Genomic DNA, 22,685 nt, shown 5'->3' on the forward strand with positions numbered 1-22,685 from the left:
TATCAAAAGTAACATTAATGAGGTTCATTCCAGGTGAATCTGAAGAAGAGAGATAATAGGAATGGGTTGAGTCTACTACCTCCTTGCTGGTAGTTCTGGATTCAGAAACAGAGAGAGTTGATGGAGGATCTACTTCCATATCTGAATCTAAAGAAGAAGAAGAATTTCCAGAGGAGATCAAACGGAAAGGAAGAAGATGAATCCTTCTAGTATTGCTCTGATACCATGAAAGAATATATAGAAATATACTAGAAAGGATCGTGAGAAATTTTTTAGATTTTGTATTTCTTCAACCTAAGACTACAAAGCTACTGTACAAGAAAATATATTGAAACTTCCTAGGGATTGAATGGTAATAAAATAAACTAAGTACCTGCCTAGTACATACAGTTGTGTAGCATAAAATAGGACATGTAGTATTTCCAGAGTACTCTACTCTAAAATATATGTACATGTATAAGTATTTACAAGGAAATTATTCTACTAGAACTAGACCTCTATTGTTTCTGTTGTTGAAGCCCATAATGAATAAATCAATCCAATAATATAGTTGGGCTTATGTTCTGATCCAAAGGCAAATCAACAGCCTGCTTCTTCACTCAACTTCTTATTAGCTTCTCTCTTTGTTGAGCAAATTAAGTCAATGGAAACACTGTTGTGCATATAGTTTCCCAACATTAACTTCACCTTTATGTGTGACTAACTGCTGGATCAAATCAATCAATTGAGTATCCAGGATCCAACGGTCCATAAACAAATTAGGTCTCATAGTAGACAGAGTGAGAGTTGCAAGATCCACAACAGGGATCCTAGATAAGGCATCATCTACCATGTTTTCTTTTCCCTTCTTATACTCAATGGTAAAATCAAATTGCATACGATAAGTAATCCACTTGAGTTGAGAACCAGTATGCAGTTGTTGTTCAAGCAAGAACTTGAGGCCTTCTGATTTGTCTTTACTATGAACTAAATAAATATTGGCTCCATTTACTAATGGCCATGACCAAGGCTAGCAACTCCTTGTCATAAATAGATAATGACAAATTCCTTCCAGACAACCCTTTACTACGGTAAGCAATGGGTTTACCTTGTTGCATCAAGGATGAACACAAACCCACAACACATGCATTCGTTTCTGTTGGAAAATACTACAATATTGATATTGGACTAGAATTAAAAAAAGTAGTAAATAACTTATCACAAACACTGTGTCGTGGAAAGCCACTGCCTTGAAAAAGATTTCGGCCTGACTTCGGTGCAAATCGTTGTAGCCGGTCTCTCCCCAAGGTTCCATAATTACTCTCAAACACGTGCACTCGTGGCTGAAAGTTTGGAGTTGCACAAAAACAATTGCCCAGAAATCCACAATAGGAAGAATGATTATTTGAGCCAATAAAAGAATTGGTGAAAGAGAGAGTAAATGAAAGAAGGGACTTTTTTTTTCTGTGTGTTTAGCTCGCAAATGATATTCCTTAAATAGGAAAATCATTTACCTTTTCATCCATCAGAAGAATGTAAGAAACTAACGTATAATTAATGTAATGAAACAATACTCTTACTTTTAATTAATGACACTAGTTTCACGGTGTGTATAATATTATATAGTATACGATATTGTAAAATGGAATTAATATTACTAAATTATGTTTTTTAGTAATGATTATAATTGAAAGAACATAGAAAAGGTGCTTTTGATTTATTAATACATATTGTCATAGAGTTACTTGTTTTTTGAGATCAAAATGATCAGATATTATTGAGATAAAACATATAATATCAAAAATTAGTTTTAAGGAAAATTCGGTTGTTACAGTGAAATGTTGTTATAATTTATGTTAAATTTTTAGCTTTACCAATTCTTTGTTTTAGAATATTTCATTTCTTTAAGTTTCTACCTTATCTTTGCGGAATTGTAGTCTTCTCCTTTTTTCGCCGCATACATATCATATAGTTATTGTCTAATGAAAGTATCTAGTATATAATAGAAGTTGTATCGTGATATAAAACATTAAACTTTTTCAATAAAAAATATTGATAGATGAATAAAATTCAAAGTATTATCTATAGAATCTTTAATTTGATTTAAGATCATTTTATGATCAATCACTATTTTTTTTATCTTATTTTATATAGCAAGCAAGGAGTGTTGTATCTCGTGACAACATTTTCTAAGATTAAAATGAGCACAAAATAACATGGAATTCATACTTAAAATTTTGTATACCGAATATAAATATGCAAAAAGAAAAATATATGGAACACAAGTCATAGCCAATGAAGAAAGTAGATGAAAATATATGTCCATGCTATATTCACTCTAGTGTTCCATTTGATTGAAATCTCTTGTTACCAACACTTTACTTTCTCCGTTCACTTTTACTTGCATATCTATTAAAAAAATATTTATTATCATGGCTATATTATCATTTTATAAGTAAAAGTGATAATCTATTTTGAAATAGAGGACTTAACATCAAAACTAATAATTCAATGGACTACGTTGATGCCTGCTATTTTAGAAAAATTAGGAAAAAACTCCTTTGTTTGAGGGTAAAAGAATACAAAATGAAAAAAATAAAGAAGATCATGTGCCTTTTTTTTGTCTTTGTTTATTATTATTGTCTCTATCACAACTTGATCTATTAATTTTATTGAAAAAAATAATCCTCAATCTGTGTATTGTCAATGTTCACTCGTTATGTGAACACTAATTATTAAATTCTCTCTCGAATGAAAAATAAAATAAACTAATTGAAGAAATAAAATAAGAAAAATAAATGAAAATTCTCGCACACTATACAGTAAAACCTCAATAAATTAATACTCGGTTAATTAATAATCTCATTAAGATAATAATTTCCTCCGGTTCCTACTTGGGCCAATGGGAAAAATTACTTATTTCGATAAGATAATAAGATAATATATTTTCAGAAGACTGCTATATAAATATATGGTCCCATTAATATTATAAATTGATAATTCTTTAAAAGTACAAATATATCTAAGAAAATTTAGTAAAATATGATTCTATTATGTTATGTTAAAAGTTAAATCTAGTTGAAGCTTATCTCTAACTTTTCTTATTGCATCAAAAAGTTTCGGTGTTGTCTTTTCTAATTGCACCATAAAATTGTGAAGAGTTCTAGATGCAAGTGTTTTCTTATGTGTAACTGGTTCCAAATGTGTTGTATCATCAACATTGTTTTTCCAATGATATCTGCAATTTGTTCTATGCTCTGGACCTCTGAACATGAATGAGGTTTTCACAAGTATGTTCTTTCAAATTCTTTGAGATTCCATCCCTGAATAATTTTTTCGTTGTCGAACACTCTCTAAATTAGTAAATATTAATTTATATATTAGATAATACATGCATAAAATAATAATATTTCATGGTCCCACCTATATTAATTTAGAGAGGTTTTACTGTATATAGAAGTTTTTTTGTGTGAAACAAAGTCCACAGTTAATTGTACAATTTTCTGTTCTTTTTATTTATTTAATAATTTAATAGAAAGCCAATACCTAAATTTCCATGCTAAGAACTTCAGCGAACCATATAAATGGATTGCGGATGAATCATTTATGAAAATTTTAAACGATCTCAAATTATTGCAGAAAAGAGATCCCTAAGAATTTATAAGAAGTGAATGGTTGTGATTTATGACCGAAGAAACATGAAGGTTGAAATTGTTGTGACTATTCATAGTAAATAAGTCTTTTTTTAATAAATAAAATATCTAGGTTAATTAAAAGGGTATTAATGTTCTAAAATGATATAAATAATATTGAAGTATGTATGTGATGACAATCGTAAGAGGAAAATATGAGTGTGAATTGAAGAATAATTTTCTACAATTTATTCACCAACTCTTTCTTATGTGGTACCTCAAATTTCGTTGATTTTTGAACTTAACAAACTGTTGCAAATAACATTTGAGATTTATTAAGAAGAAGAAGAGTAGAAAACATAAAAATCGTAGATTAAAAGTGAGAGGAAACTCCTCTATTTATAGCTAAAAAATAGTAGTATGAATAGGTACCTTATCAGAAAAGTTACAACCTTTCGAAAAAGTCACTACTCATCGAAAAAGTCACAACTCATCGGAAAAGGCACAACCCTTTGAAAAAGACAACCATTTAAAATAACCACAACCATTCGAAAAAGTCAGAATTCATCGAAAGTGTCACAACCCCACAAATAAATAACATCCCTTCGGAAAAGTCACAACCCTTTAATGTGAAAAGGTATCTAGTTTTAATATAATATAATTAATTAAATAAGTAAATAAAATAAATTGAGTATCTTTAATGAGAAAATGACATAAATGGTCCCTAAACTATCATAGTAGGTCTAAAATAGTCCTTTAACTATACACTTAATGAATATAGTCCTTTAATTATCCACCCTTTTGTCAAGTTTGGTTTCTATCCACTTTTTATATCCACCGTTAACAAAAGCTGTCATTCAATACGTTCTCTCTTGACTTTCTTTTTCCCTCATCTTTTCTTCATTCTGAGACGGTACAGTCAAGAAAACCCTAGAATCTAGATTTTGGCGAGTTTGGCACAGTTTCTATGCTAGTTTTTGTGTAGTTTGGTGTTGATTTTTGGTGGTTGGGTGTTGTTGTTTGTTCAGCAGTTTGGTGACGTTTTTGGAGCTGTGTTTTGTGCAGTTTGGTGCTGATTTTTTGGTGGTTTGATGTTGTTGTTTAGTGCTGTGTTATGTATAGTTTGGTGTTGATTTTGCAATTTTCTGTTGATTGGGTGTTTTGGTGCTGCAATTCGATCGAAGTTTGATAGCTGCTATTTTTTTTGTAGTTTAAGCTATTTTCTGCACAAAAAATGTTGGAAACAGAGCACTATAGTTCAATTTAGTTGCTGATTTTTGAACTTTTCTGCAATTTTATGCAGTTTCATTGATGTAATGATCGATTATTAACATGAAAATAAAATCATATTTTCTCAATTGTGTTCGTTACTTTGCATTTTGCTTTAACTTGCATGAAATAACGATCAACGACATAATTGCAGACAATGACGAAAAGAATTGAAAAAAAAAAAGTGAGGAAATAGTGAGATAATAGACAAAGGAAATGACAAAAAAGAAAGTCAATGGAGAAGAATTGGAAAAAGAAAGTGAGGAAACAATGAGATAATGGAGAAAAAAAGGTGGAAAAAAGAAATGAGACAAAATTCAATCATGTATGTTAACGGTGTTTGTTAACACTTTTTATAAAAAGTGATATAGACCAAACTTGACAAAAGGGTGGATAGTTAAAGGACTATATTTGTCACATGTATAGCTAAGGGACTATTTTAGACCTATTGTGATAGTTTAGGGACCATTTATGTCATTTTCTCTATTTTTAATTGGGAGTATTATAATAATTTAACATTTAAGTTTGGGATTTCATGCTTTTAAGGTAGTATAGAAGATTTGTCATATAATGCATGGGAAAATGCATAAGTACCCCCCCAGCCTATGCCCAAAATCCCTGAGACACACCTAACCTTTACTAAGGTCCTATTACCCCCCCGAACTTATTTTTTAATTAATTTTTTACCACTTTCGGCTTACGTGGAAATATAAACCAAATAGGTTGAAAACTTTGTTCAACACGCGCCGGGCCCCATTTTTTCAACTTTTTAAAAAGTAGCTTTTACACTTCCCAAAATTTCAAAAAGCTATCCTATTATTTATAATCTACTTTGTTAATATATTTTTAGTTAGTTTATAGATTTTAATGTTTATATATTTTATTTCAAATTTGGGCATGTAAAATTTTGTAAATATTATATATATAATTTTATTTTATTTATAGATAAAAAAAATTATTTATAATCTACTTTGTTAATATATTTTTAGTTAGTTTATAGTTTTCAATGTTTACATATTTTATTTTAAATTTGGGCTTGTAAAATTTTGTAAATATTATATATATAATTTTATTTTATTTATAGATAAAAAAAATATTACTTATAATCTACTTTGTGAATATATTTTTAGTTAGTTTATAGCTTTCAATGTTTATATATTTTATTTCAAATTTGGGCTTGTAAAATTTTGTAAATATTATATATATAATTTTATTTTATTTATAGATAGTTACACTTTTCCAACTTTATCATAATTGTAGGATACTTATAAGACTAGAAGGTACTCTCTAATAGTGCATATAATTATTTTGTTTGTTCAAACATGTTTTTATTTGTATGCAACCTCAATTTTTATATCAATTATGTAGAAACTTTAATAGTGAATAGTTTCGATCATTATTATTAATAGAACATAAGAAGAATTATTACTCAAAATCTTTACATTAATAAAAATATAAATTGTTGTAACTATTATTTATAGATGATTAAAAATATAAAATTGGGAAGAAAATAGTAAGTAAAAATTACACGTTATATTAAATTATCTTTACATTAATAAAAAAAGAAATTGTTGTTAGTATTATTTGTAATATAATTAAACAAAAATAACAATGGGAAGAAAATAATAAGTAAAGATTACACGTTGTATTAAAATAATAAGTATTAAAAATTATGATAAATTTTATAATAGTCATAACAGGAATTTACGCAATAATTACTATATTAGAATACTAGAAAAATTGATAAGTTCCTCAACATCTAATCATTGATTAAAATTTAAATTCTTATTTTCTTCTGCGAAAGTTTAAGAGATTAAATTAATGTTTTAAAAAATAATATAACAAACTGATTAATTAATTATTTTCAATGATTAATAATAAAATGTATATAGCAAGTACATGTATTATTATTACATTATTTATATCCACTCTATATTAAATCATTTTTCTATTATAGTTTGACGCAAATTTCAGAATGTAAAGAATGTTTTGGATTCGAAAAATAAATATTCAAAATATACTAACATGTCATTTAATCTTATGATATTTTACATTTCATGTGAAAAAAATTTAAATATTTAATATGAAAAATATTAGTTTATTAATACAACATAAAAGTAATAAAGGACAATATATAAAAATATTTGAAGTATTTGATATTTTATTAAATTAAAATAATTTTAAATTAATATATAGCCGTGCAACGCGCGGGTACGTATACTAGTGAAGAACAATAATAAAGAAGAAGACAATTGAGTTAATATTTATTTTTTCCAAGTTTATTTTAACACATGACCAATTTTTATTGGTCAGTGCCGTCTAAAAGCTGCACCGACGCGCTTAACAGAGGTGAAATCACGGACTCAGCCACGTAGGCCGAAAAGTGGTAAACAATTAACTAAAAAATAAGTTCAGGGGGGTAATAGGACCTTAGTAAAGGTTAGGTGTGTCTCAGGGATTTTGGGCATAGGCTGGGGGGGGTACTTATGCATTTTCCCTATAATGCATAGTAACTTAAGTCTTCTGAAGAGTTTCCATATTTTCTTACGAAGGTAAGAAACTGTCACTTGAACCACGTAGCCAGTGTAGGTTAGGATCGCACTGACTTTCAGGTGACTCCTCACTGCCTTTGAGTATACCTTTATAGTAGATCCATAAGTTGAGTTTGTTTTATACCCCGGCAAGGTATAAGAGAATTTTGACAACGTGGGCGAGACGTTGTATCATCACGAGGCTCATGCAATGGTTTTTGGTTAGAGAAACTCCCTTGTAAAGTGAAGAGTAGAGCATTTTATTATGCATATATATTCAGTTCAGTGAGTTATTATATTTACTTTTATTGTGAAGCTATTATATTTACTTTCGGGTGACTCCTCTCTGCCTTTGAGCATACCTTTATAGTAGATCCATAAGTTGAGTTTGTTCTATACCCTGGCAAGGTATAAGAGAATTTTGACAGCGTGGGCGAGACGTTATATCATCACGAGGCTCATTTGATGGTTGTCGGTTAGAGAAACTCCCTAGTAAAGTAAAGAGCAGAGCATTTTATTATGCAATTATATTCAGTTCACTGAATTATTATATTTACTTTTATTGTGAAGTTATTATATTTACTTTCGGGTGACTCCTCACTGCCTTTGAGTATACCTTTATAGTAGATCCATAAGCTGAGTTTGTTTTATACCCCGGCAAGGTATAAGAGAATTTTGACAATGTGGGCGAGACATTTTATCATCACGAGGCTCATGTGATGGTTGTCGGTTAGAGAAACTCCCTAGTAAAGTAAAAAGCAGAGCATTTTATTATGCATATATATTCAGTTCAGTGAGTTATTATATTTACTTTTATTGTGAAGCTTTAAATCTCATGATCATGCTTTACATTCAGTAGAGTTATATTTCAGCCGTTTCAGTTCAGTTATTGTTTCATTCAGCTATATTACATACTCGTGCATTCAATCTACTGATGTCATTCGACCTGCATCTTTTTATGATGCAGATACAAGTGTTAGGATCATCAACATGCACTTCACTGAGATCACATAACACTCTTGATAGCATTTGGTGAGACCTCCTTGCTTCTGAAGGACTCCAATCACTTTAGTTCAGTCTTAGTTTGTTTAAGGTTGTCACGGGTCTTGTCCCGACGCTTGTCTTAAAATAGTAGATGTTTCATAAATAGACAATATTGAGAGTCTTATTGCTTTTCAGATGTTTTGTTTACACTATTACTGCTATCATTCATTATTTTCAGACAGTTAAATTGAGTACTTTGACTTAATGATTTATTTACGTTTTAAAGCCTATATTTTCTTGAGTCAGTCTTCCGCTAAGTAGTCAGTCAGACCAAGGATTCGTTTGGGGACCAACAATAGTTCTCGAGTGCCGGCCACATCCAGGGAGTAGGTGCAGGGGGTGACAATACTCACATCCAAACATCTGATTGGAAAACGAGATAAGATCTATGAAGCCTTCGCCACATGCCTACACATACACTTTTATCATTGAACTATAGTTAACATATACATATTTCACCTTAATTTATGACTTAACATGATAAACCAGTATAATTTGATGTAAACGTTGAATACTTATAAGTTTTTACCGAGTTTCAATACTAGAAAACACAATACCATTTTTATTCTCTTAACTCCTTATTCCTTTTGATACACAAAATGTAAGAAATAGATTAAACAACAAAACGTGCAAAGCTTAATACAAAATCATAACCCTATGACACACTCATTTTCTTGATTAAAAAACAACATTGATATTGCCAGAAACAATATGTCCCCCCATCTCAATTCTTGTTCAACGTGTTTCCAATGTCAAGCACAAAGCGATACTTCACGTTCGATTTCAAAAGGCGTTCAAATGTTGTATTCACGTAGTCCATTGGCACGACTTCAACATCTGGTGTTATGCTATGCTTCGCCACGAAATCTACCATCTCTTGTATCTCCTTCATCCCTCCTATAAAGCTCCCCGCCACTAGCTTCCTTCCTATTACACACATATTATTAACATTGTATATCAATATTTCCGGTTGAAAAAAATGAATAGACAAAATCGTTGATTGAAGACCAAACATACCTAAAAGCAGGGGAATTACAGGCAACTCTAGTGGTTTTTCAGGTGCCCCAAGCATCGCAAGCTTCCCATGAGTTTTCAATAAATTAATCAATGGAAGAAGAGGGTGAATCACAGATACAGTATCGATGATGCCATCAAGTGATCCCGCTGCAGCCTGTTCATATTACACGTACAAACGAAAATTAGTATTATTCATTTGTCACACCTTTGTTATAAATTTGAAATTGAAGCATAGTTGATTGATTGATCGACCTGCATTTGGTCAAGGTCACGACTGACCAAAAATGAGTCCGCCCCTAAATGCTCAATTGCCTCGTCTTTCTTACTAAGAGATGTACTAATGACAGTAACTTTGGTCCCCAACACCTTAGCAAATTTCACAGCCATATGTCCAAGTCCACCAAGACCAACAACACCAATGTGCATTCCCGACTTGTCAAGTCCAAAATATTTCAATGGACTATAAATTGTGATCCCTGCACATAACAGGGGAGCAGCTTCCATTGGTAAATTTTCAGGCCAGTAGACCACATAGTGCTCGTTCGTTACCATTATATCGGAGTAACCACCATACGTGGTGGTTCCATCGGTGTAAACACCGTTGTATGTCATGATCTGATCGCGACAGTAATTTTCCAGATCGTTGTCACAATTTTCACATTTTCTACATGATTCTACTAAACCCCCAACTCCAACTTTATCTCCAATTTTGAATTTCTCCACTTTGGTACCAATTTCAGTTACTACACCAACAACTTCATGCCTGTAAGAGAAATTGACAATTACAAAGTATTAAATTTAGAAGTACATATAATCTGGCACTAATTTCTCTTACGTGCAACAGCTTATTTAGTGTAATCTCACAAGTCGAGTCAGAGGAGGATAAAATGTAAGCAGAACTGTCCCCTACCTTTTGTATGTTAGAGATGAATTTCTCTTAGCTATGTTATGGAATCCTAAACTAATTAATCCAATTTAGCTATGGATTTTAGTTGTTTAGCGACATATTTCATCATCGCAAAGTCTTCTAGTAAACTTCTTGATGATCAAATTTACAATATCATTGTCCAAACAATTAGAAAGAAGGAAAATTACCTAAATTAACTACATATGTTGCGATTATTATATTGTTTAAATTCTGGCTCCGGCTCTGTAAAAAGACAATATATAATGCAATTATAAGAATATTCTTTTTGAAACTTGGTGAATAATAAGTCCGCTTATCTACCATTTTCCACTTAATATATATTACGGCTTTTGTCTCCGATAGGGTTATAATAAAAGAACATAATAACAGAGATGGAGAAAAATGAAACTTACCCAGGTACCATTGGATATATACTATTGCTCCATTCATTCTTGAGCTGATGAAGATCAGTATGACAAATTCCACAATACATAACTTTGAATTGCACATCTTTTTCACCAGTCACCCTTCACCAATTCCAAATTAAACCAAACTTCCATTAGTGTTTATCTTTGGAGTATAATAGGAAAGTTACCGATATATATACAGTTCGGTGAACTAGTTTATCAGTATATGAAAAATATACACAATATATACAATATCAATGTAGATATGTTGTGTAGATTTAATTAGTATAAAATACATAAACATTTGTCCTACATGACAATTTTGTGTTCTACGTGTATTATGTCATGTGGGACATGTGTGTCTGCTTGTTCAATTTTATATAAGTTTAACTGTCTACTTGTGCACACTCAAAATTGGACGGCATAGTTGTCCGCTGAAGCCAAGTTAAGGTACATGTTTATGTATTATTCCTTCTGTAAACTAGTTGGCTGAAGTGGTTGGGGACGTGCAAAAAGTCTTTGGACTTACTTTCAGTTTATATAACTTAAATCCGAAAAGAATATTATAAAGATAGAATTAATTTGTACCTTCTTGAAAAATTGAAAGGAGAAAGTACCCCAGAAGTGTCTCTAGCTGCCCATCCAAATGCCTTTACATTTTCATGTGATTTTTCCATTGTCTTGATTTTTTTATATTTTTTGGAGATATTAATGTTATAACAATTAATTTGAGTAGAGTTATAGTCCAATTATTGATTTTTCATTTGAATAAATAGGCATTTGAGTTGATGGCTAATGACATAGTCGATGAGGTATGAAGCAAATGTTATTGTCATGGCTTCTCTGTACAATTTGCCTTTTTATGGATTAATATAAGATATTATATTATATGATGTTTCTGAGAAAATGGTTCAGTAGTACGTGACTAAGGTCTGGCCGCTAATTTTTACTATATTTTGGACATTTTGAGGCAATTATAGATTCTGGAAGACAATTTTGATTGGTCAATAAAAATTAATTTCAATGCTATTTTTTTTTGTTTTTTATGGATTTAGCCAATTTATCATGAAAGGTAAAAGGGGATAAAGGAATCGTGTGTTGATTGTCCTGTAAATGTATTTTTTTTTTGTTTTGGTGTTTATCAGCTATCTATTTGTATCTATATTTATATCTATATCTATATTACATTAAAAGCATGAACTCCCTAACTTGAATGTTAAATCACTATAATAGCCCTACTTAAAACACCCATCTATTTCTATTTGAATAATATATGTTGTTTCGAAAGGTTGTGACTTCCCGATGAGGTGTGACTTTTTCGAAGGGTTGTGACTTTTCTGATGAGTTGTGACTCTTCCAAAAGGTTGTGACTTTTTCGATAAGTTGTGACTTTTACAAAGGACTCTGACTTTTTAGATGAGTTATGACTTTTTCGATAAGTTGTGACTTTTCCAAAGAATTGTCACTTTTTCAAAGGATCATAACTTTTCAGATAAGGCACAATAGCACATGTTCATACTACCCTTTCTTTGCTCTAAAGAGTGGAATTTTCTCTCAATTTTCAACCATAAAAAATTTCTAATCTTCTACTCTTCTTCTTGTATGTTAAAAATTTTCGTATGATTTATTGTCATTCAGTTAGTTTGAAGATCAGCGGAATCTCAGGTACCACTATTCTGATTAAGTAAATCATTCTATCCTAAGAACTTATATTCTAGAACCTCGACTACTTGAGGGAAATATTTTTTGGTGATATAATAATCATTTTTCTTTTTTTTTCTTCTTAATATATAAAGTAGTATATATTGTTCTCGTAAATGAAGCTAACTTTAATTAGTCTAAATTCATTTGTTTTTCTTAACAATTTCTCCATTGATGCAAATATATGCTTCTAAATATCCTTTTAAAAAAATATTGAACTTCTCATGATTCATAGAATTTTCACGAGTTGTTTTGTTGATGCTCAAGACATAAGAATGACTTTATTTACAATGTTATTTATGTGATTTGAGTTTTGTCAGAAAGTTTGCTTCAAAATAATTATTACTATATAAGCATTTTCCTTTTGTTTTACTTATTACTTATTTTAAAAAATATTTATGTATTTTAGTCGAAGGAATATTCAAATGATTTATAATGATGTTGGGTTGAATCGTTGAAGGTGTATTAGTTTAATTTTTAATTTTATGAGATAAATATTTTTTATTTGTATTTCAATTATAGTACTATATATGTCACGAAAGTATTATCAAGTTAACAAGATCTTCTAACTTCAAAATATATTACTTTTAAATGTTCTTATTTCTTCTTTTAAAAAATAAATAAAAACTAATAGCAAATAGGAAAATAAGCGAATCATTTAAAAATTATCTTTTGTGAAATAAATTTATATTAAATAATATGGAATAAACGTACAACACACGGGAAGCTTTAAATGGCAACGTTAGATTACCATTTTACCCCTACACTAAAGTAAAGTCTAATTAACTATCTAAATAAATAGAAAAATTAATTAGAAGTCCTATCTATTTAAGTAAATGCAGAATTAATAAGAAATTCATCTATTGCACTTTAATTTTTTAGTTATGAAATTATAATTGTATTAGTTATTACTAATTATTGCAAATGTTATCCACACTCTTTTACATTCTTTAGTTATAGCATTATGAATTCAGCTAGTTATTACATTATTTTTTTCAATCTTTCATCTTTCCTTATATTAACTTTTTGATCCAATAGCTTTTCGCATTCTTAAACCACTCCTATATACCTAATAACACATCAATGTTATTGACCCTTGAATGGATCATGCCTGGTTGAATAAATTAAAAATCTTTTACAAGGATATGAACAATATCTTTGTTGGGTGCAAGATAAACAAATGATTATATATATGATTTCACATATTGAATATATTTTTATATTTAATTTTTAGTTTATATATGGAAAAAATGAAATGGAAAGTCAAATAACTATCTTTGATTTATGTACACACTTAATCGAGAAGTCAAATATGAGAACCAGCAACAAGAACATCATCTATTATGTACCTTATAAAATAAAAAATAATGTACATAAAAATAGTTTTAAAAAATAAAATGTAGTTATTTTCTTCACATGTTCATATGACATCTAAAAAATTAATTCAAATACTTTAACTTTTATAATATAAGTGTGAAATACACGTGCGTTGCACATGTTCGAGAACTAGTACTATATTAAAAACACGAAGATCCTCATAAATATTGATTGAAATTTTTGCTATTATTTTTTAAATAATTATTATTTAATTATTATCCTTATATTTAGTACCTATTGGAAGAATTCAAGGTCGTCGAGAGCAATTGAACCATGCTTTAAGGAGGAGTTATTGACGTAGGTAATACTACAGAGAGATAATTATATATTATCATTTATCTTAGCTATATTTTCTTCCATATTTATTTCCTTATTACTTGTGACGTCGAAATTATCTAACAGATTGTTGCTAAGGTTAAGGTCTTTTGTTTTTTCATAAGATTTTTTTCCTTTTTTTTATAACTAGGTAATTTGCCCGTGCTTCGCAGAGTCATAAATAATAATTTTATTGAACTTGCAAATAATCCTTTACTAATATCCATACATTAAAAATAATTGAAAAAATAGGTTCTTAAAAAAATATTAGCAATATTCCAACATGAATTTGATTATTTGTCATTATCACATAACTCAAGAACCTCTAATGAATGAATTATTCGGGAAATAATAAATCATTTGTTCTTTAATCAACGTTAAAAGAAAAATAAAGAAGAAAATAAGAATATATATATATATATATATATACACAAAGACATTTCGTAAGAAAATGAACACATTTAAGTTGTATAGATTATACAATTGTGATATATGTCTCGGGGAAAATTCAAAAAATTGTTAACAGATTCAAAAAAGAAATTACGCTTGAACATGAAAGCAATTATAACTTTTGAACTTGCATAATGAATTTCTTCAATTAAAAAGTGAGAAACTTGAAGGAAAATATTTTATTTATAAACTCAAAAGTTTTATATGTTTCTGTGTATGTTCTATGTATTTCTGTGTATTGAAAAAAACTAGTAACATCTCTATTTATAAAGGTAAAAACCAAATTAAACTAGGACTAGGAACCACTATTACTAACAAATCCTAATTAAGCATAAATAAGAAAATATCATAAATAACAAATCCTAAACAACTTATGATTCCTACTCCAACTTTGACTTATTATTTCCAACATTCTCCCGTAATTCAAAGTTGTATACTCTTACCTTTTTGTTCTTGTTATTGTTGTTGTATTGAAATACTTCTCTTCAATCTTCAATCTTCAATCTTTAATTCTTGGAGTACTTCTCTTCAATTCTCATTTATTTTTTTCTTGGCTGTGTTGGAGCACCTTCTCTCCAACTTTCAAGTGTTGGAGCACTTTCTCTCCAACTAACGATATTTTTTTTTCTTGGTTGTATTGGAGCACTTCTCTCCAACTTTCAAGTGTTGGTGTCACGCCCTGAGCCTACACCCCGGACGTGGCTGACACTCGAGAACCATTACTGGCCCCAAGCAAACCCTTGGCCTGACTTACTACTCAGTAGAAGACTTACTCATGATAAAATACTTTAAAAAGTAAATTGAACTGCTCAATAAATAACTTAGAATGTATAAAGAACATTCACTAGCCAAAATGGCAACTCAAGTCTCAACTTAACTGAAAAGGAAAAGTAAAGACTCATGTACTAACATAAACTAACTCTGTCTATGAAGCATCTAAACAACTGAGATGGACGTCGGGACAAGACCCACGACATCCTAATGCACTAAAATACTAAAAGCAATAAAAAGGATCCTTCGAAAAGCTAGGAATCTCACCAACTGACTCTGAGTGCTCAACTGGATCAACGAGGCACTGGATGCTGATCCTGGTTACCTGTGTCTGCATCATAATAAGATGAAGGCCAACTGACATCATTACATTGAATGTACGAGTATGCAAGATGGAATGTTAAACATAACTTAAGCTTGAAAAGAATCTGAAAGAAACACTTACCTTGACTTTACTCAACTCCTGAATAACTTAACTCAATATAAAACAATAAAACAGATGCAATATATAGAAAGCCTTTAAAATAGTAGAACACAACTTAGTTCGTTAAAGAAAATGCAATAACAAACTCAACTTTACTCATATAAGAAAGTAATATAGTTCTGTGGGAGTTTCTCTAACCAACAACCACCAAGATGAGCCTAAGTGGTGATACAACATCTTGCCTATGCTGCCAAAACTTTCCTATACTTTGCCATCATATAGGATGCCTTAACTAAGTGGATCCACTAGTCTATGCTAAAAAGCACTTAAGGAGTCATCTAAAAAGTATGATCCTTTACTACCCATGATGACTACATGGTTTATGGAGACGTGAGTTATCTAAACTCAAACTCATCCCCATATCGGTGCCAAAATATACTTAGCTCATATGTTTGTAAAAACAAAACTCTTTCTTGGTTTGAGATAATTACTCAAAAACTTAGCTTAAAAGCTCTCTTGGAAATCGGTGTTTCCCTTTCTTGTTCAAATGTGAAAACATTTTAAATTTTTGAGAATACTTAGTCCCTTATAACTCTTGGAAAATATGAATTTTACTTTTACTCTTTACTGAAAACTAGCTCAAAGACTCTTTTGGAAATCTCAGTTTCCTTTCTTGTTTAAATGTGAAAACAATTACTTTTTGGGAATATATAGTCCCGCTATACTCTTTTGAAGAAATGACTTCAATCTTTACTCTTTGCTTAACTTAAAACTTAAGTCTTAAAACAAAGTTAAAACGTTTGTAAAAGACTTTTGAAAAACTTTATGAACTTCTCTCAACTTGACTCTTGACTTGACTCTTAACTTCTCTTGACTTGATTTACTCATGATAAAATACTTTAAAAAGTAAACTGAACTGCTCAATAAATAACTTAGAATGTATAAAGAACATTCACTAGCCGAAATGGCAACTCAAGTCTCAACTTAATTGAAAAGGGAAAGTAAAGACTAATGTACTAACATCAACTAACTCTGTCTATGCAGCCTCTAAACAACTGAGATGGACATCGGGACAAGACCCACAACATCCTAATGAACTAAAATAAAGCAATAAAAAGGATCCTCCGGAAAGCTAGGAGGCTCACCAACTGACTTTGAGTGCTCAACTGGATCAACGAGGTGCTAGATGATGATCCTGGTTACATGTGTCTGCATCATAATAAGATGAAGGCCAACTGATATCAGTACATTGAATATACAAGTATGCGAGTTGGAATGCTAAACATAACTTAAGCTTGAAAATAATCTGAAAGAAACACTTACCTTGTCTTTACTAAACTCCTGAATAACTTAACTCAATATAAAGCAATAAAACACATGCAATATATAAAAAACCTTTAAAATAGTAGAACACAATTTAGTTCGTTAAAGAAAATGCAATAACAAACTCAACTTTACTCATATAAGAAAGTAATATAGTTTATGTGGAAGTTTCTCTAACCGACAACCACCACTATGAGTCTAAGTGGTGATACAACGTATTGCCCACGCTGCTAGTACTTTTCTATACTTTGCCGTCATATAGGACGCCTTAACTAAGTGGATCCACTAGTCTATGCTAAAAAGAACTAAAGGAGTCATCAAAAAAGTATGATCATTTACTACCATGATGGCTACATGGTTTATGGAGACGTGAGTTATCTGAATTCAAACTCGTTTCCATATCGGTGCTCAATACTACTCCCAAAATATACTTAGCTCATATGTTTGTAAAAACAAAACTCTTTCTTTGATTTGAGATAATTACTCAAAAACTTAACTTCAAAGCTCTCTTGGAAATCGGTGGTCCCTTTCTTGTTCAAATGTGAAAACATTTTAAATTCCTGGGAATACTTAGTTCCCTTATAACTCTTGGAAAAATATGAACTTTACTCTTACTCTTTACTGAAAACTAGCTCAAAGGCTCTTTTGAAAAACTCAGTTTCCTTTCTTGTTTAAATGTGAAAACATTTACTTTTTGGGAATACATAGTCCCGATATACTCTTTTGAAGAAATGACTTCAATCTTTACTCTTTGCTTAACTTAAAACAAAGTTAAAATGTTTGTAAAACACTTTAGCAAAACTTTACGAACTTCTCTTAACTTGACTCTTGACTTCTCTTGACTTGACTCTTAGCTTCTCTTGACTTGACTCTTTACTTCTCTGGACTTGACTCTTAACTTTCCTTGAATTGAATTATGGATTCAAGGATTGTGATTTGTGATAGGAAAGATCTCATGATGTTTAAGAGTGTTTTTAGATAGCTAAACATGAGAAAAATCAAGAAATCACTGTATGAAAGCAGGTCCGCGATGCGGAGATGTATTTAAATTTTTGGTCGCGAAAATAACTTTTGAGGCAAAACGGTCCGTGACCGCTCCACGACTTGAAGAAGTTTTTCTCAAATCTGAGGAGCAGGTCCGCGACGCGGCCCCACTGCCCAAATTCGCCCGACTTTTCCTTCTTCGTTTTCGAGTCCCAATTCTCCTAAACTCGACTATCTTTCTCAAATTCTCTTTAGATTCAGATACCCAACATATGTACCCAAGAACCTAACTCAAACCAACTCTATAATTTGACGTAAAGATCCCAGAAACTTCTCAATATTAGCCCAATTCTTGAACGACATCAAATTCAAGAATACATATCAAGAACATCAAACTTTCAGCCTTTATAGAACGAATTTCGCTGAACTAAACATGTTTGGCGTGTGGGTGAACGAACCCAACGCTATGAGTAGGGATCACCCCTTGACGAAATCCATGAGCCTAGCTTCAAGAACTTGACGATTCTTTGTTCCTTCTCCTCTTTTCTCCTCTTCTTTTCTCTTCTCTCAAAACCCTAACTTGTTTCTCAAAAGCGTAAACTGAATCCAATCAGTTTAGTCCCCAACTTAATTACCAAACACGAAATTAATTAATTGGATGGTGAAAAGACCATAATGCCCTTCTAAAATCCGGATTGGACTTTTCTTATTTGAACATCCCAACTTCCAATTGGCATAACTCACTCATACAAACTCGGAATCGCGTAAACTCGACGGCGTTGGAAAGATTATTCCAAGGTCTTTCCTACGATATCTGGAAATACACCTAACTCATCCTGAGTTAGGAGTTATGGTTGTTTGAATTTGACCAAAAACTCAAACTTAGCTTAACTTAACCAATTTTCCAGATTTTTATTATTTCCAAAAATCACTCTTTCTAATTCTAGCTCTATCTTGTTCTTTCAATTTGTGAGATGTTACAGTTGGAGCACTTTCGCTCCAACTCACAATATTTTTTCTCTTAGTTGTGTTGGAGCACTTTTCTCCAACCTCCAAAGTTGATGCTCTTCCCACCAACGCCTTTTTTTGTATTGGAGCACTCTCTCTCCAACTGTCGTTGATGCCCTTCCCATCAACTCCTTTTCTTTTTGTGTTTTTTATTTTATTTTTGTGTTGGAGCACTTTCTCTCCAACTCACAATATTTTTTCTCTTGGTTGTGTTTGAGCACTTCTCTCAAACTTTCAAGGATGATGCCCTTCCCACCAATGCCTTTTTTTTTGTGTTGGAGCACTCTCTCTCCAACTGTCGTTGATGCGCTTCCCATCGACTCCTTTTCTTTTTGTGTTGGAGCACTTTCTCTCCAACTCACAATATTTTTTCTCTTGGTTGTGTTTGAGCATTTCTCTCCAACTTCCGAGGTTGATGCCCTTCCCACCAACGCATTATTTTGGTGTTGGAGCAATCTCTCTCCAACTGTTGTTGATGCCCTTCCCATCAACTCCTTTTCCTTTTATGTTTTTTTTGTGTTGGAGCACTCTCTCTCCAACTCTCGTTGATGCCCTTTGCATCAACTCCCTTTCTTTTTGTTTTTTTTTTGTTTTTTTTTTACTTCCTCTAATTTTTAATTTAGAGAAGGTTTTCTTCCTCTTGTGCTTGGTTGCACTTCTTTAAATATGCAATATTTTTGTAAGTCTTTTCTTTCCTCCTAGCATGTTCATTTCATGCATATATTATTCGTCCAGCTTTTATCAACATGATCACTCGCCAGACGGACAACATATATGGTCATAGCCGCCCGACAGCAGCGGAAACTCTTTGATTCTCTACCAGGATTGTAGAAGATCTGATACCAATTTGAAGGAAAATATTATATTCATAAACTCAAAAGTTCTATATGTTTCTGTGTATGTTCTATGTATTTCTGTGCATTGAAAATAACTAGTAACATCCCTATTTATAAAGGTAAAAACAAATTAAACTACGACTATGAACCACTATAACTGACAAATCCTAATTAAACATAAATATGTAAATATCATAAATAACAAATTCTAAACAACTTAGGATTCCTACTCCAACTTTGAATTATTATTTCCAACAAAACTTCATATCTATATAAAAATAGATAATATGTAAGTTCATATATAATAGTTTTAAGTTATAGAATTTTATATAGAATATCAAAACATGAATTCTTGGAACTTAGTACAATAATTATGTTCTGCACAATAAATATGCCTACTATATATGCATATGTTCTATTTAACTGGAGACAATAACTTTACAAAAACATAAACAACAGAGTTTGAAACATGTACTCACAAACAACAATTAATAACATAAGTATAAATTCATGACTGTGAAAAAAATACCACGATATGTAAAAATAGAATGACATAGAAAGGAAAAAAATCAAGTCCATTGAATGCACAGTATCCCCTTAAGAAAATTATTCCCCCCTAATACCTGAGGTTTGAAGAATTAGATCCTCTCAAGATAGAACGATTTTATTCACCAACGTATTGATACAAAAACAATGGTGTCAGTAAGCCACTCAACAAGAACAAAGTACATGAATATTTAATTGTGCAGAAGAAGAAGAAGAAGACGTTCAGAATTTACATTGTTTTAAAATTAAAGGAAATCTCTCTATTTATAGACAACAAAGGGTAGTGTAAACAAATGCTTATTGTGCCTTATTAGAAATGTCACAACTCTTTGGAAAAGTCACAACCCTTCGGAAAGATCACAACCTTTCATAAACGTCACAACCTTTCATAAAAGTCACAACTCTTCATAAAAGTCATAACTTTTCCTAAAAGCCGCAACTTTTCATAAAAGTGACAACTTTTCCTAAAAGTCACATTTTTTCATAAAATGGGGAAGGTTAGTTTTGGAAATAAATAAATTAAAAGGAAATCCTGGTTTATGATGGTGCCACGTAGATTGGCCTACGGTTCTCTTTTATATATATACTAGACATAGTGCCTTGGTGACTAGTTCTATTAAATTAAAACCCAAATTTTACTCCTTACAATTAACATCATGAATAAAATAAGAGATACTAAGATCAATCTAGTCTAGACCTGATAACGTGATTTAAATAGGTGCACAAACTCTGGTGAACTTATAAAAACAAAATGTATTTAACTGTGGCATCAAATGTCATTCAAATCAATGCTAATGCCTTGATGCACATCTATATACCTTGGATATGTGTGTTGTATCATATAGCTCAAGTCCCTTAATACTGAGACATTTTGGTTGAACAAATTTGGACATTATCATAATCAACGTCTCCTCTAACTTTTACGTTCATTAAACATTGCACAAGATGCATTAAGACCGAAAGATGTGCTAGCAAAGAAAAAAAGTGAACCTTGACAATTGAACACACTTGTTTTTGAATCTCTACTTTTGTGACCAAATTTTGGAATTTTGCTATATGTGTCGTTCTATTTCGTACCTCACATTCAATATGTTGACATATAATATCTGACATACATAACGTTAACGACATTTGTTTCCCAAATAAACCACAACTTCTAATTTAATTACAACTTCTGAGATTATTCTATAATGGGACAAGTTAAAAATGTAACTCAACTACAGATTATTTTACCAAATTCATAGTAGCCCCACATCTTTTCGTAAGTGCTCTTTTCTAGGTAGGATTTAAATCCTCTCTCTCTCCCATATCCCACAATTAGCAAGGCGTGCAACTTTGGTTCAACTTTTGTTTTAATCTACTCTTCTCTTGTCTTAGGCTCTTTCTCCGTATGAATCATATACACTTTCGGATAAAATAGACAACATGATACAACACGAGAAAACACATTTAATAACTTAAATGTGACTTCATTATAACCAAATATTACCTTCTCGGGTGGCTCATTGCCTTTAAAACTGAGGGCATCCGTTTTAGGCCCCAAATTTGAAGGGTCCAATTTTTCAGTAACAATAAAATTTTAATAAGTCTTTCTTAACAAAATAATTACACTATATCTTTAATTTGATTGTTTTTTAGTTCGTTTCGAAACATTAAAGAATATTTCTTTCTTTTTTATCAATTTTTAAATTTAACTTCCACATGATATATTTCTCCATAAGGCCCATATACACTTTATAATAAAATACAGATACAAGAAAACACATTTAATAAAGTAAATATGACTTAATTATAACTAAATATTACCTTATCAGAATAACTCCGGGCGTACAGAAGATTACTGGATGTTGCTCAATGACTTTTTATATCTTTTTTATTTGGTCTATCCCTAAGTCATTCTCCCTTTTTTCACACATCGTTAAAACCTTTTATCTTAATAAAGTAAAAGGAATTTTTATACTATAAAAATGTTAACACAAATTAAACAATTAAACTAACTACATCAAACTTTTGATAGATCTGATGCACCCTTTTTGACTTCTGCAAGATATTTGTAGTAAGAGTAATAGAAAATAAATCAAATAATATTAACTATAATAACTATATTTTTTTGGCTTCTCCAAGATATTTTTAATAGGAGTAATAGAAAATACATCAAATAATA

General features: G+C 30.9%; 1 protein-coding gene across 1 annotated transcript; it reads right to left on the minus strand.

Annotated features, from left to right (window-relative positions):
• Positions 1-9,179: 9,179 nt before the first annotated feature.
• LOC125821031 (8-hydroxygeraniol dehydrogenase-like) lies at positions 9,180-11,479 on the minus strand. The gene is made up of 5 exons (XM_049500460.1): positions 11,375-11,479; positions 10,793-10,906; positions 9,725-10,235; positions 9,473-9,626; positions 9,180-9,382 (listed from the first exon to the last, which is right to left on the minus strand). Exons 1-5 carry the CDS (start codon positions 11,461-11,463, stop codon positions 9,180-9,182), a joined length of 1,071 nt encoding a protein of 356 aa, XP_049356417.1. The 5' UTR covers positions 11,464-11,479.
• Between the last annotated feature and the right edge of the window lie 11,206 nt (positions 11,480-22,685).

This window comes from Solanum verrucosum, unplaced genomic scaffold (genome assembly GCF_900185275.1).
Source record: "Solanum verrucosum unplaced genomic scaffold, falcon-dt-bn FXZP01000050.1, whole genome shotgun sequence".
In the NCBI taxonomy this organism is placed as follows: Eukaryota; Viridiplantae; Streptophyta; class Magnoliopsida; order Solanales; family Solanaceae; genus Solanum; species Solanum verrucosum.